Consider the following 17,234-nt stretch of genomic DNA (forward strand, 5'->3'; position numbering starts at 1 on the left):
GCTAGGCGTGGTCGTACGGTTCAGACGGAAGAGCATTGACCGTGAATATGGAATTCAAGTCACCGTTCTACAAACGGTAGTACTCTGCCAGGAACGATCACACTCCACAGCAGAAACTGATATTTCAAATTCAAAACACTTCACGTGATTGTGTTGTACAGCACATAAAATATTTTCAGAAAAAATAAGCCTTATAGTGCTTAACGCAATACATATTATTATTTGGCAATGTCACTTACTACAAACTAGTATAAGACACATACCACGTTTTTTTGCCGTGTACACGTAGTTCACGGCAAAGAAAAGTATTGTGATCATAGACTGATATTGTACGAGCTGCTGCGCGAAAGCGAGCTGTGACTGGGTCTCTGTTGTGCGAACTACATCAGTCGTCACAAATTTCATTCGAAGGCAGACAAGCTTGTAAAACGTATATGTTCGTAAGACACAAGAATTAGTTGCACAGTGAATCTCATTTCATGTGCTCTGAAACACTTAAAAATTCACTACGATTTGTATTGACACAACTGTGGAACTTGCGCTTTACTCCGTTTGCATGCAGTAAGTGTCTAATATGTCTGCTTTTCAGGTATCATCGATTGCTTCGTGCGCATCCCGCGCGAGCAGGGCGTGCTGGCATACTGGCGCGGTAACATGGCCAACGTCATCCGATACTTCCCCACGCAAGCGCTGAACTTCGCCTTCAAGGACAAGTACAAGCAGATCTTCCTCGGTGGTGTCGACAAGAACACACAATTCTGGCGTTACTTCTTGGGCAACTTGGCGTCTGGTGGTGCAGCCGGAGCCACTTCACTGTGCTTCGTCTATCCTCTAGACTTCGCCAGGACAAGGTCCGTTCTGATACCAAAGCACTGAACATCATACCTCTCAATTGTGGCGCGTTTTTATTGTTCAAAAAAACTAATAACTGAAGGAACTGATGGACAAGTGGAAAGGGGATAGGGACGGGGTGGGGATGAGTAGCTTCATAATGTTGTGCTTTGTTGCAAAAATAACTAGATAAATGACTTTCGTGTATTATACAATCAAGCGACACAGTCAGACGTTACTCTCCACTGTCAGTCGTTACGAATCCAAACCACACAGTTGTACTGGAAGTCATGAACTACGGGTTACCAGACGCTTTCAGTGACAGAAGGACAATGATACTGAAAACTGATTCTCCAATACGCTTGATAGGGAGTCACGACACAGGTGTACAGTATTCTAAGTAGGGGACAGAGGGGAAAAATGCTACTGCCGAACGATTTGTATTAATCCAAAACACGATCTAAACTATCTGAAACAAAGAGCAAAATACTTTTATATTTAATTAAATTAAATTATTTATTTCACTTGATCTGATCTATCACATCAACCAGCGTTTCACACAGACAGTACCTTTTTTTTACATCATAATTAACTAAGAAATAATCATTCTAATATGACAAATGGTATTAAAACGATATGACTGTCTGTAGTGATAATGTGAGAAAATAATATTGACTATGGACTAATAAAGTTAATACTGGTCGTACTAAGGAGTTCTGATAAAAGGAAATTCAAGGAGACTGCACCAGCTAAGAACACTGGAAAATGAGGAAGATCTGGTTGGAAAGATGTATGTGCAGGGATAACGAGTCCGCACAGAAACAATGGTAATCATTATTGTTGCTTTAGGAGACATGTCATTAACTGTCTTTTGAAACTGGACATGTTATTCAGTTGTCTAACATGATGCGGGAGGTTATTCCAGAGCCGGGTTGCTGAAGGATTTTGCTCTGATGGAAACGTGTGTTTCTGGCATGTTATTGAGACAAGAGCATTAAGGTCGAGGAGAGATGTAGGTGACAGTGTACGGTGATAAGACAGTAGGAAAGACAAAGGGTACGGAAATGTCTGCACTTGTCTGCATGCAGCCTGGATAAGTGTGCATATCATGGCGAAACATGATCAAGTAGTCGAACATACGAGATATAATGAACTCGGGCATTCATAACCAGTTTCAGGTGCCGTGAGCTTTCCTGGGAAATGCCTTCCAGGATAACATCGCTGTAATAAATAATTGGAAATATAAGTGATTGTACAAATTTCTTTTTCTGGTCAAGAGGGAAGAGCGTTTTATATTTTTGTAGGAGGTGGAGAGATGCTGATACTTTCTTGCATACTGCAGTTATGTGCTCAGACCAATTTAAATTTTCATCTATTATTAGTCCTACACACTTTGCTGAAGGAGAGGTGTTGATATTCCTCCCATTTATGGTTAAAGATATTAGGTATTGACGATATTTCGGGCTAATGAACCTATAATGACCAAGCAGTACCGCTTGGTTTTGGATGGCTTGAACCTTACTCCTGTATCTAGCGCCCATCTGGATATTGCACAAAGATCGGTATTGAGATTCACGATAGCTCTTGCAAATTTGTTGGTTTTGTATTTAGATACAACTGGAGGCCATCAGCGAAGCCATGGTATTCGCCGTAGGATAAAATTGATGATACATCCTGAACACACAATGAAAAAAGTATAGGATCTAACACCGAATCCCCGGAGACGCCTGATAATGCCTTCGACAGTGTAGGAATAATGCAGATAGGTCGGTAATCAGAGGGTAACTTAACTAGTTCTTGTTTCCAGACCTCACGGAAAACACTTGTGGCTAAGGAGTGTTGAAGATTTATCTGTTACACCGGGCAGTAGTGATTCAATAATAAGCTTCATCATTGGGACTGTGATGCCATCGTATATCCAGTAGACGCTGACGTGATACGCACGAGGGCTTTTTGACGATATTGCAAGTAACTTGATTTGGAGAGTATTCTTCGTGGCAACGTTTACCCCCAAGAAGTAATCAACGAGTCTCTGTTTCGTTAATGGTTCAATTATGGCTGTAGGTACTGTGAAGTACCGGTTCAATTATTCGGATGGGACAACTGGATTAGCTGTAATTTTTACTTTGCCCGTACCATTTCCACGCAGGTTTTGTCATAGGACAGCTGGTATATTTCTGTTGTCGATTAAGATATTAGTATTAAAATATTCTCAGTTTAAGTTGTGGGGGACGATGAAAAGTAATGCAAACTATTCTTAACATCACAAAGAAATGTTAGAACCTGAAACTTAGATTGGACGAGGTAGTACAGTAAGATTGTAGGATAAAAGGAGAAACAAATCAGATACAGAACAACGGCGAGGTCAAGAAGGTATTAATTATTACAATCTATGAACCAAATGTTTCCTCGACCAGAAAGAATGGAGAAGAAGAGTTGCAAGAAATGAAAGAAAAAATATTTGAAATGAACACACGCTAAGGTTCTAAAGCTCTCTTTGCAAATGAACTCCTGCACTAAAAAGATAACAGACAAGAGACAGCCATTTTCAAACCAAGGTTACATTCATTTCTAAGCAGTATTTCCAAGTCAGAACAAGCCCCTGAGTTTGTTAATAATTATAACCAAAGACACAGACTGAGGATTATATTCGAGACAGTGAAGACCGATATGAGGTACGCCGAGTTGTTATGAGGTATGCCGAGTTGTAACACTACACAACACCAATATACCAAATAATTTGGGCCGTGCGGTTAAAGGCGCTGCAGTCTGGAACCGCAAGACCGCTACGGTCGCAGGTTCGAATCCTGCCTCGGGCATGGATGTTTGTGATGTCCTTAGGTTAGTTAGGTTTAAGTAGTTCTAAGTTCTAGGGGACTAATGACCTCAGCAGTTGAGTCCCATAGTGCTCAGAGCCAACCACCAAATAATTTGTATTTTCTCAAAGTGCACTTCAAACAGACTAACAATTTATATTTTCTTGCATTGCGTTTTAAAAAAACTAACTAAACAGTCTCAGTACCAGCACAAACCCTGTCTAAACGTATTTCAGTCCGGCTATGATCCTAACGTTTTCTCATTTTTGCTATGCTCTGATACTGTCAAGCTCACAATAGGTGTACAATCATAAAAACCAGCGAGTACCTCTCTGAATTGTGTTATTGAGCCGTCTCTGGCAAGAAACTATATTTCGTTGTGTTGTGATTGCAGGCTAGCGGCCGACGTCGGCAAAGGAGGCCATGAGCGCGAGTTCACCGGCCTGGGCAACTGCATCGCCAAGATCTTCAAGTCTGACGGTATGACTGGCCTGTACAGAGGGTTCGGAGTCTCCGTCCAGGGTATCATCATCTACCGCGCCTCCTACTTCGGCTTCTTCGACACCGCCAAGGGCTACCTGCCCAACCCAAAGAACACACCCTTCCTCATCTCGTGGGCCATTGCGCAGGTACTTCAGCGCTACTGTTTCTTTTATGCCTAACATGGCTTTTGTTTTTCATCAGCTCTTTTGTTCGTTACTCTTATCGTTATTCTTCAGCTAGGGATTTGTTTTGATAACATTCGAGATACTCTTGTCATACATTCGAGTACAAGTACGTCTTGCTCTCGATACAGGCTTCAGGAGATCTTCAATAGATTAGTAGTATCTTGCGACGCACTAGGAACAAATGCAGTATACTACGCATTTTAAGAACTATTGAATTCCAACTGTAAGTCTTGTATATTATATGCAGGGTGGTCAGAAACAGTGTGCAAAGCTTGTAAGGGTTTTAAGGGTAGGTTGTGCTGAGAAATAATTGTTCAGAAGCAAATGTGACACGTGGCGCCATTTACCAGCTAATTAGCATCGAAGTTAGGCAAACAAGCCGTTGCTCGCGTAGATTCAAACGGCCTGCCAAATGAAATATTGGTGTCAGTTGTTATCATAGTGCAGATGATGGCACACGAGACGGCTCAGCCTTTGGCTCGGGTTCGATATTTACTGCCGTCCCATGTCCAGTTTTTCTGTCGCTCTCTTGTTCGGTTTTAGGAAACCAAACGAAGAACACGTTTGGCGACACCGTCCCTGACAGGCGCTTGAATTTACGCTCGAAACGGGCTGATTGGCTAACTTCAATGGTAATTAATTCTGAAACAGCGCAACGCATCGATTATTTTCTTAAAAACTACTACTCAGCACAACCTACGCTGCAACACCCTTACAAGCTTTTCAGACTGTTTCTGAGGTCCTGTATAGCTAGCGACCTGCCCCAGATTCGCACGCGTAGCAATAAGTCTCCACGGCCGGACGACTTTTCCGGCGTCGAGTAATTACTTATGTACAAAAACCCACCTCGTAAATCAGTCTATCTACCACCGAAAACCGCATCAAAAGCCATACAGCAGTTTCTGGGATTGTCCTTCACACACCGCTAGAAAAGTGCTGCGACCGGACTTTAATTTGTAATAAGTATAGAAGAAGTAATAAGTGAACTTATAATAGGCTACTGTATTCCTTCCTGAAGGGAGTAGGGGGGGGGGGGGGGGTTACGGGTGACAGTGATAGAAGCACGGTGAGGTGAAGATAAAAAGCAGCAAAACCAACCCGCACTTTAAAGTCATATGTCCGTAATGAACAATTGAAGACTAATATCATGATACCAATTAGCTTGCATACGTTCTGGAACACGTTCATAATTATCATAAGTCTAATGATGTTTGAGAAGTATAGTGAACAACGAGAAGAGGATAGATGTCTCGTCCGTAATTTTCGTTGTAGTAAACGTCTTCAGCACTTCAGATTACTTCAACTTACTCCAATGGACTTCGATCAGTAACTTGGCTTGTCGAAACTGTCTTGTTCTTGTTAGTCTGTGGATTCTCTACGATGATCAGTAGCTTCGAAAATAGCTAAAGGTACAAAATTTATATGCCTCTAGCAGTCGTTTATAATCACACCAAACACCATGACGATCTTCGCATCATTCGAGCGTTCTGGTTTGTTTAGCACTGCCGTATGAGCGAGGAATGAGACATGCATTGGGCGAATTACAGTATTTTTGTACGACAATATAAGAATAAATGATAAAATAAGTTATGGTTACCTGACATCGTCGGCAGGAGCGCGATTTCTTGTTATGAAAAAAATAACGTTCTGGTTGAAGAAGTTTTATAAACTCAGATCGCGTGACTTACAAATGTGTAGGAGTAATTTCGGTAAATTTTAACTGCCATCTTCAAACCCTTAACGTACATCAATTTAGTGCCACTATATGAAGTCCACTGTCATCTAGTCCTGCATATATAGTAACTTAACTCGCTGGAGCAGACACATTAGTGCTGCGTCATACGTCAACGTTCATAAAAGTTGGTGTTGAAATACATTTTGTATACAGACGGCGTTTTAACACCATCTTTTAAGAATGTGTACCACATGTACAGTTTAATCATTTGATGTATGACGTGGCATTAATGCGTCTACTCCAGCGAGTTAAGTTCCAATGTTTTTAGGATCAGATGACAGTGCACCACATATCGTGCCACTAAAATGATGTATATTAAGGATTTGAAGATGGTAATTAAAGTTTGCCGAATAAAGTCGTTCACATTTGTAAGTCACGCGACCTGGGCAAGTGAGACTTCTTCAACCAGGTCACATTTTTCTAGATAAAATCAGTGACATCAAAGACAGCAACATTGACTTCTATAAGAGAGTTCTGTTCGAAATGTAATGACCATTTTAATAATACGAGAAACGATCTGTTCATTGGCTACGAAACGCGATGATAGACGAGTGTATCTCTGATCACGAAACAGTTCTAATGTGACTAGAAGTTTCGTATAAAAGTCTTCAATAACTGCGATCTTGTTGTATTTTGTGTACTATCTGGGTGTAGATCTTTACTGTGAAGTAATGACGTGAACCCGGTATTTTCTATATAGAAGAGGTTCCTTTCTTCAACGGCGGTCAGTAGCATTAGATTCTGGTTTGTAATATAATTTCCTGTTCCCTCTCAATGCCACAGAAAAATAGTATTAAATACACTTCGAATGAAAGAAAATTAATGGTTTGCTACCGTCAAGATTCTAGAGCTTTTTGGTGCCATATCCGTATTGTTTTTATTCTACTCTGTCGTTGTACACCCACGTCTCATCCTTAACGGTGACTAACGTCATTAATACTCTATTCTCTGACATAAAGATTGAAGCCTCCCGGCCGCATACTTTTTTATTTTTACTTTTTTCAGTTTATTGACTTTCGGTTCGGCCCTATGCAGCCATTTCAATAGTGGACATACGTATGATAATGTGTTTGAGGCGGCTTTCGTGTCAATAACGACGACACAGATGTAAGGACAAAACAACAACCATTCGCCGAGCGGGCAAAAATCTCCGACCCGGCCGGGAATCGACGCCGAGCCCCTTCAAGTTCGCAATCTGCCGCGCTGATCCCATAGCTACTCAGGGGGACCGGCCGCAGATAAAAGCAGACTAATAACAACTTCACTGAGCCGTGTGACCACTCACTTTCCCGACGCTCTATTCGCAAAATGAACGGGTAGAGGCCTTAATGTAAGACACAATATATAGTATCCTCTTCTTTGTAGTGATTCGTAGTGTATACGTACACGGGGACGTACAAGTCATTCCAAATAGTTCAACTTGCATCGAACACTTTCATATTTACGTCATGATGGCTTATTTGTAGTATCGTTTGAGAGCAATACACACCTTAAATTCAAAGAGGCACGATCCCTGGAAGAGGAAGAGTATTCACTAAAAATGATAAGTTTGTGGAAGCGAATGATCTGATCAACGACAAGCAGCGCGGCCTAAGGCGCCTTGTCACAGCCCGCGCGGTTCCCCCCGTCGGAGGTTCGAGTCCTCCCTCGGGCATGGGTGTGTGTGCTGTCCATATGGTAAGTTACTTTAAGTTAGGTTAAGTAGTGCGTAAGTTTAGGGACCGATGACCTCCGCATTTTGATCCCATAAGACCTTACTACAAATTTCCTACCAATGTCAACAAATTATTTATGAGGGGTACGTTCTAAAATGTTATCTTCTCGATTATTTAAGGTTATCTTATTGGTTATTAAAGTTGCCACATGAAACAGCATAGTAATGAATTTAATCCTTTCCGCTCTAACAGCTTAACCTTGTGCGACATCTTTACTACTATCACCAATGTCTAATCTGTACCCTTCGCCAAAGCCACTGTTACTTTCTCTTTTAACAATCTGACATATTTGAGTAAGCTGCATCTTCAAAAGATTTTGCGAAATCTTTATAATTCATACCCTGTCATATCCACAAACACTCTACAAGAATGTTGGAAAATTTGTAGTTAAATGGTTAAAATGACTAAGCACTATGGGTCATCAGTCCCCTAGACTTAGAACTACTTAAACGTAACTAACCTAAGGACATCACACACAACCATGCCCGAGGCAGGATTCGAACCTGCGACCGTAGCAGCAGCGCGGTTCCGGACTGAAGCGCCTAGAACCGCTCGGCCACATGGCCGGCATTTGTAGTTAATTTTAATCATATGAGAATATCGGCATTAAGACTATGCATGAACGAAGAAGCAAATAATCCACTACGTCGGGAGTTACTGTTACTTAAATGATTCTGTTAATTATTGAATTTGTTTTATAGTCCTGATCTGCTAGCGAGTACTTTGTTCCAGAAATTTAGCAGTAAAGCCTCTCATGTTTATAGTTAAACAACGCTACTATAATTTCAAAATTATGATGAGTAACGTCCATGTATTGTTTACAAATCCAAATTTACCTCTCCATTAGGTATGGCTTTAACTAAACTTATATACTGATTAGCGCAATTTTGGCCTACGAGTAAACCATCAGTCCTAACTATCAGATCAAGCACTTAGGCTAATTTTGTCTTCGATACCTTTCATTATCTATTCTCTCGTTTAACAGTTTATTGATTGCATTATACATATCTCGTAGAAAACAATCATTTCGTAATGTCTAATGCATTAACAGCAATTTTCACTTCAAAAATTAATGGCGATGATTTTATATGTACTACAGTGGGTGGTTCTTCACACGTGATGAATCTGTTATTGTTTGGCAATGTAATCTCGCTTTACTGGTGTCACCAATGTCTGCAGCAGAAAGAATGCGTGAAATTTGCTGCTCTTTCGTTGTAGTAGTTGAAGGTCATATCACCGCAAATAAAGTTCCTCCTCGCCCATTTTAGAATAAAATATATCGAATATTCAAAGTACTCAAAATCTTGCTCCTGAACATGCCATTCATCAAATTTATGCAAAATCAATCAAATGACTCCAGCGAACTGCTGAATGGAATTTGCTGTCTGGTTTCAGAGAAGATAAAATATTACTGTAGCAAATAACACACGCCTGATCGGATGAATTTGTTGGTGACGTGCACATTTATTGGTAAAGTCATTTCATGGAAAGTTCGTACTATGGCCTCACAAATTGATTGATAGGTCTAATTATGTTGCCAGTTCGAATGACACGTAAAATTTTTAATTGTCCGTATATACAGTTCAGTCAATAACTACAGTTCGTTCACACGTGGTCCTTCCCTGACAGTACCATGAACTCTTGAGGTTAACAATTTCTTCACAGTTATCCCACTCATTCACCTTGCTACAATGTTCATAAACAGTGAAGCTTCTTGAATTTCACGTACATGCTATATGCCATAAAAGTTCTTCCGAATCTCTTCTAATCTTAAGGTTTGTCCTCGAATCTTACCCAGGAAAACACTTCAACTCTTCAGCTCTTGTTCCTCTAATCTAGCTACCTTTTAACACACCCACTCTCCTCGTGTTCAATAAAGAACCACAAACTCCATGCCGCGTACATCAAACAGTTCTACACTACCGCCGACACCACAACAATTTAAAACACAAGAATGTTTCTCTCATTGCAAATTTCACGTTCCGCGACATCATCACCCGTGTGGTGTAATGCTCCGTTCATGGTCACTGTCCAAATTACTGTTCGCGTTTTCAGTTTATCAACTCTCTGAATACCATGAACGCTACCAGAGTTCCATTACCGTTTCCTCTCAAACTATTCTCCGCTCTATCCTTTCAACTGTCTCCTTCTTCCATTTTTAACACAGGTTACGTGTTCTTTAACTAAATATTACAAACAATTGCTACTGACACTCATTCATAAATGCTCTAATTCCACAGCCAGCCATACAGCTATGTTAGCGCTGTAACACGCCTGCTTCTGACAGTTCAGAGCCCGCCTCCATGTTTGTAAACAGTGTTGTCAGTCTTCAGCCGTTAAAACTCGCGGCCCACAAACACGTTGATCACCGATGACATGCTACGCCCCTCCATTCATTTGAAACGCCGTGCTATAATCTGGCGCTTCAGTCCGACAGATACACCACTCATCTTGCCATCGACAACGCTATCCCATCCTCTCCAAAATCAACATAGGGTCACGCTGCGTCTACTAACTGTAACGTCCTCTTCAATCTCACTGGTCACATTTATTCCGCTCTCAAATGTTAGTTCAGTGAATTCTCTCATATAAAAATATAAAAAACATATTCACCATGAACTTCTTCCTCCATAGGATCTTCTCCTAGTAAACAGTCTTCCGATTGAGGAACGCAGCTGACACATCCTACCTTTTTATCCAGTGGCTGACACTTAGCTTAGATTTAAGTCCCTTCTCTTGACATTGTGCAATTTCTAAAATGCTTCTACCTTCCCCTTCTTCTAGCTTGGCTGGCAGATAAATTTTCGTTATTTTTGCGAGCACTTATATCGTTATAAATAAGAGTATCAGAGTACACACTCTAGCTAATTTAGTGTGCTGTGTACCATCTAAACTATACCTTTTCGGATTTACAAAATCTCTAACAAAAGCCCCCAACTGCTTCTCCTCTTCTTTGCCTTCTCTCTTTGCTTCTTTTTGCTTACTAGAACATTCTTCCATCCGCTCTCTTCACTCTCCAGTCTACATACGTTTCTGTCGTTCTCTTCTTCTCTAACACACATTGGGGCGTTTTCGCTCTTCATATTGACATTCCCACTTTCTTACCCACCAGTAACACCAACAATACTATCTTTCCTCCTTCCACCTTTTATGGAGACAGTCTCCTCCTTTTCATTCGTCGGTTCCTCTTGTCTACTACTATCTGTTTTCTTCTTTTCCTCCTCCCAAAATTCTTCCTCCTTTCCCCACAAACCTTCTACTCATGTCGATCTTCGATATTTATCGCCTTTTCTTCCTCTTCTGCGTTTCCTCCTCCTTCATTGTGCCCTCACACCTTCTCCTCTTCTTTCCACCTTCATTCCTCCTTTCTGAACTCTTCATACTCCTCCAGTCATTCTTAGTATTCATGCTCATGTTTGTATGTCCCACTTCAATGCTATTTTCTTCTTCTTCCTGTTTCTTGTCTTTTGTTGTTGTGTCTTCTCTTTTAGACCCATCATCCTCAAACTCTATGTCTTCTTCTGCAGTAAAAAGTATTCGAAGCTTTTATTTCTTTGTTTATTGTAGATACACTCTTTTTCTTCTTTTCTCTCTTCATTACATACTCAGCCTGTCTAACCATCACCTGGAATACTGAACTCTTCTAATTTCCTTCCACACTACCGCATCTGTTGTCCTTCCCCGTCAGCTCCTTGTTTCTTTTGTTCTTTCTTCTCTTCATATTTACTGTTTTCTAAAATGTAGGTATTTAGTGAACCATCAACCGACAGATTTATACGTGGCTTACCATAACGGCCCAGTTCCATACAGTCCACCTCTCGCACCACGATACTGCGTGTGACGTTATTCCTGTCTGCGTGAGTGTCAACCTCTATCGCAACCTTTTTCTCGTGCCTCACAGTTGGCTGTAAAGTCACCCGTCTGCTCGATCGTTAGATTCTACAAAATCCTTTTCTCGCGCCACATAGATACGCATGATGCTTCTCTCCTCTGTGTGACTGTCAACTTCTACGAAATCCTCTTCTCGCACCACAATGTTGAGGAGGTTTTCTCGTTCTGTAAACTAGGATAACCAGCGATCTCATGACAGAGTGCAATGCTGGCGCAGGCACAAGAGTTTCGAAGCAAACCACTCAGCGTACATTGGGCTCCCCAGCAGACAAACCCTACGTGTTCACATGCTCCTCTACCGACATCGTCAGTTACTATACCAGTAGGCACGCGATCGTCGAGATTATACTGTGGATCAGTGGAGACTAGGCACCTGGTCAGATGAACCACGCTTCTTGTTACTTCAGGAGGACGGCTGCTCGAAACATGCACAGCGCCTCCGACGTGGGCTGGTAGTTGCAGTGTTATGCTACGGTGGACATTCATCTGGGTTTCCATGGGGCCCGTAGTAGTAATCTAAGACAACATGACAGCTATGTGCAACGTAAGCATTGTTATGAAACATTGTTATGAAGTATCTGCACGGGTTGTCATAATATATTGACTCATGAGTGTTTGACAGCATGAAGGTTGGGAGCTTTGAGCGGCCTGATTCAGTAAATCCTGTTGATCTGCTTTAAACAACGAAAATAATTTTCCTTGGATTACGATCTGATACAGAATACGTCCACATCTGAAACTGTAATCACAGTGTCGTACGTGTAAAATTTTTATGAACACTAGCGACAGAAAGTGCGACCTTACGTGTTTGTTCCTGTGAACAGCAATCACTGTCCGTTCGACTCTCTCAATTCTCTCCGTTGACTTAATGAGAAGTAACATAGTATGACGTAACATACAGCGCACTCAGTAGACCGGCCAGAGAATTTCTAAGTGGGAAACACCAGAATATGGGGAGCCGAAGTCAGTTCTCACTGTCTTCCCTTGCTTGAACAGGGAAAACCGAAGAAAAATAACTTTAAAATACGGAATTACGTCTATTCTACCACCCATCAAGGACATTTACTCGTAAAAATCTGCATTTGTGTACTATTGATGTTTCGAAGTTAACGAATCTATTGCTACAGAAACACAATTCCCCGAAGAAACATTACCGCTTAACAGACAATTATGAGCAGCAGATCCGCAACAGGTAAGCATTTTGCTTGTGACCATATCTATTAGTTTAACAAATACAGTACGTACAGAGTCGTCTTCTCATATTAGAAGTTGCAGTGTTTTCATACTTTATTTCCTCACTCGTCATCAGAGAGCAATGGAAGTGATTAGAAGACAGCGGGATGAAACAGCATGCACACTCGAAAAAGACTACGTGTGGACTGGTGCGCCATTTCTGGCATATCGGCGCTGCCCTAGTCCAATACCAAAAGTCACAATGGTCATACTGTACACACTTCTGACCCGAGTTGTTCCGTCCTCCTGGATTTTAATGACTCAATTGAAATAGAACTCTTTCCGCGTAGAGGCAAGGTCCAGGTGTTAATACTTAACCGTATTTTAATTGTAGTTAATTGATTTGTCGGGCTTGGTGATCTATTGCTAAAGTTCGTTATTAATGTAGTTAGGAAACTACAGTTGCATACCACTATCTCGTTCTGTTTTTTGTTAAGCGTATAGTTACAAGTATTATTGGTTCTAACTATCGTGGCTCATAAGCCTTGCAACATTAGCTAACACATTCTACGCGTTTCAAACGTAGCAGTAAAATCTTTCTAGGAGGTTTCCTTACAGGTACTTACACCGCTCCTAAACCGTTTATTGGTGTGTCGCCAGAGCTCCGCGTTACAGCAGAATTCCACTGCTCAGTATATTGCACCACTGATCTCTAGAGAATCTGGCAGTTTCTAAATCGTGTGATATGCCAAGGATATTATTCCAAGAAAGACTAGAAAATGGTCCCTGCACTATCATGACAAATGCTATCTGTTTTCACCGATACACAGCTATTATTGCACAAAACAACGCCATTATTTTTCCACGAATATATACAGCAATCATCTCCATTAAGAGTTAGACCGAGAGAGCAGTCAGAGCAGTTCTTATTTCACTGATGTACATGTATGTAGTACTGTGTCGTGAACGGCGGAAGGATTTATGAAAATCAGCACAACATTTATTAAAATGCACAGCTAATGTACAGAGCTTGTACTGTTCTGCTGAACTCACTGGAGAGCCAACAGCATTTGTAATGAGGGTACTCCTGTGACGTTCGTACTGGGGACAAATGGAGGTCGACTGAGAGCGTGACAAAGTGCAGCGATGCTGCCAACTGTGGCAGCCACACTGCGTTGGGTAACTTGCGCGAAAACATTTACTTAGTCTCTGTATTTGTTAGAGGCGGAAGTTGTTAATGAAGACCACTACCAAGTCTCTTTGTAGTAGTTCGATATGTACTGCGTTATACTGATAATGAACCACAAACTTGCCGTGCGCCTCTTGAGTATTCTACGAAGTACTAAATTTACGAGAAGATGCTAAAACGTAATAATACGATTACAAACTCAATGTATCAGAAAAAATTGAGATAGAACCATTAAAAGTGTCTAACATGATTATCATCGACATAAATTCCAGTGTCAAGAATGTTTTTCGCACTGTTCGAGTCATGTCTAGTGCACTTAGTAAGGCATGGAGGGATTATGTTATTGCCTCTCTTCGACTGTGGAAAATTCAATGTTATAATACAGGATCGTGCGCAAAAGCGAATAACGGCACGGAACAGCATTTGTCTTGCTTACAAAGTACTTAAAGTTATAGGGAATACCAAATTTCATTTATTTTCTCAGATTGTTATGAATTTAGGGGTAAGCTTCAGCAATTCATTTTGTAAGAATTTATGGCATTCGGTAAACCAGTTTCAAGTAACACACGATAATACCAAGTCCTTTGCCGTATGTTCTATCACTGGACTTTTGCACAAGGGTCAGGAAAAAACAGTTTTCACTACGCCGCGGTCGATCTTTAGCCTTTCTCAGATAAATAGGTTGTGTCAGACTAGAAGTCGCAGTCTGGAATTAAACAAAATAATAATCCGCCTGCGCTATGAGCTGAGTTCGAAGTATTTATCCTGGGGCACATATTTTCTTCGTAAATGACTGTGGTAAATACGACCTCTTTACAATAATGTTGTGTTTTAGTCTAGTACTTCTAAAACTAATACATCTGTAATATAAAGAATGGAAAATCTGGTGCAATCTACAAAGTAGCGGAAAGTCCAAAGAGGAAAGTAAGTATTCAAAGTAATACAATTGACTCAAAAGACAGGAGAGAACACGCACCAGAAGCTATTCGTTGTGGCGTGTTATTGCGTGACTGTTTACCGATTTTGAACTGTGTCCTTGCGTTATGATGACTTTGAATAAAATCAGTCATCTTGGTGTTCGGTTGCAGAGGACGAGCAGTTTGTTACAGGCACGACCTTGCTCGCCGCAAACCGTGTACAAGAACTAGTAAAAGAGAGGTACGCTACTGGTTCATTGCCACGAGTTGATAGATTTTGATGGAACAGAGTATACTCAGTTCAAAGTCGAGAAACAGTCGTGCACTAATACGCTAAGATAACTAGCTCTTCAGTATAATGCGAACATTTTACAGTTTCGTCTCTATTGTGTCGTGTGACTACAGAAGCAAAAACTATAGTGATACCTATGTGAGAGGGACAGTTCAACGGCCTTGCCGCAGTGGCAACACCGGTTCCCGTCAGATCACCAAAGTTAAGGCCTGTAGGACTGGGCTAGCTCTTGGATGGGCGACCACCCGGTATGCCGAGCGCTGTTGGCAAGCGGGGTGCTTGTGAGGCAAACTGAGGAGCTACTTGATTGAAAAGTAGCGGCTCCGGTCTCGTAAACTGAGATACGGCCGGGAAAGCGGTGTGCTGACCCCTTCATATCCGCATTCAGTGAGGTTGAGGATGACACGGCGGCCGGTCGGTACCGTTGGGCCTTCGTGTCTTGTTCGGGCTGAGTTTAGTTTTAAGTGAGAGAGGAAAGAGGCTAATCGCGGTGAGCTATCATACGCAGCGCCGACTATTTCGTTATAAATACTGAAAATATGCTGAAAATATGGCCTTAGCGAATGCAACTTGTCTGCTATCTGATAGATTATTTAGAGGAGGAAATAGATCGTCACATCATATAAAATGCTACTGATCGAAACTGCGTCTACGAGCACCTCTTACAAGGAAACTACCTCAAATCACGAAATAATTTACACTGGTTACCGCAAAACTTATGTACAGCTGTGAATATTGTTCACTATAAAAAAAAAATAAAAAAAACTATGCAGCGTTTAAGATAGCAGACGAAACAGTTATCAGTCAAGTATTCTTCTCACCATATCCCCGCATTTGGGCGCTCCTATGTGCCTAAATTTTATAAAGGTCTCACCACACATTCCTAGCAGTTAACCCTTTTGGGGACTGAACCAAACATCATGTAGAGATGCTGTTAGTTACTTTAGTTCCAATCAAAAATGAACTATACCGACAAAATTTAGGAGGTTTTTCACAGATATTTCCTGAGTATTCTGGTATAAGGGACCTTTTAGTCTCTGATTGATCGTTACAGGATAATTACATGTGGCTTGATTTCTTACTACATTGTTATGTTCGTTCCTCTACTGCACTGAAAATATATAAACAACAACGTAAAAGTCAACGATATGCGCTGTTATCCCGTTCCGAAACAAAATGGTTCCATTCAAGTCAAGGTACTTACAAGGGAACCTCCCCATCGCACCCCCCTTAGATTTAGTTATAAGTTGGCACAGTGGATAGGCCTTGAAAAACTGAACACAGATCGATCGAGAAAACAGGAAGAAGTTGTGTGGAACTATGAAATAACAAGCAAAATATACAAACTGAGTAGTCCATTCGCAAGATATGCAACATCAAGGATAGTGTGAGCTCATGAGCGCTGTGGTCCCGCGGTTAGCGTGAGCAGCTGCAGAACGAGAAGTCATTGGTTCAAGTCTTTCTTCGAGTGAAAATTTTACTTTCTTTATTTTCGCAAAGTTATGATCTGTCCGTTCGTTCATTGACGTCTCTGTTCACTGTAATAAGTTTAGTGTCTGTGTTTTGCGACCGCACCGCAAAACCGTGCGATTAGTAGACGAAAGGACGTGCCTCTCCAATGGGAACCGAAAACATTTGATCGCAAGGTCATAGGTCAACCGATACCTCCACAGGAAAACACGTCTGATATATTCTATATGACACTGGTGACGGCATGTGCGTCACATGACAGGAGTATGTTGTCGACCCATCTAACTTGTACACTTGGCGAATGGGTAAAAAGATTCTTCTACCTTGCCCGATTTAGGTTTTCAAAAAATGGTTCAAATGGCTCTGAGCACTATGGGACTCAACTGCTGTGGTCGTAAGTCCCCTAGAACTTAGAACTACTTAAACCTAACTAACCTAAGGACATCACACACATCCATGCCCGAGGCAGGATTCGAACCTGCGACCGTAGCGGTCGTGCGGTTCCAGACTTTAGCGCCTTTAACCGCTCGGCCACTC

The 17,234-nt window shown here is 41.4% G+C and overlaps 1 protein-coding gene across 1 annotated transcript in view; it reads left to right on the forward strand.

Moving 5' to 3' along the window:
* LOC126259281 (ADP,ATP carrier protein 2-like) overlaps nt 1-17,234 on the forward strand; it is a 39,846-nt gene that overhangs the window by 17,981 nt on the left and 4,631 nt on the right. Inside the window, exons 2-3 of the mRNA XM_049955928.1 lie at nt 590-851; nt 4,042-4,276. Coding sequence (XP_049811885.1) covers nt 590-851; nt 4,042-4,276 — 497 coding nt within the window. The remainder of the gene's footprint in view (nt 1-589; nt 852-4,041; nt 4,277-17,234) is intronic.

Source organism: Schistocerca nitens, chromosome 5, assembly GCF_023898315.1.
Source record: "Schistocerca nitens isolate TAMUIC-IGC-003100 chromosome 5, iqSchNite1.1, whole genome shotgun sequence".
NCBI lineage: Eukaryota > Metazoa > Arthropoda > Insecta > Orthoptera > Acrididae > Schistocerca > Schistocerca nitens.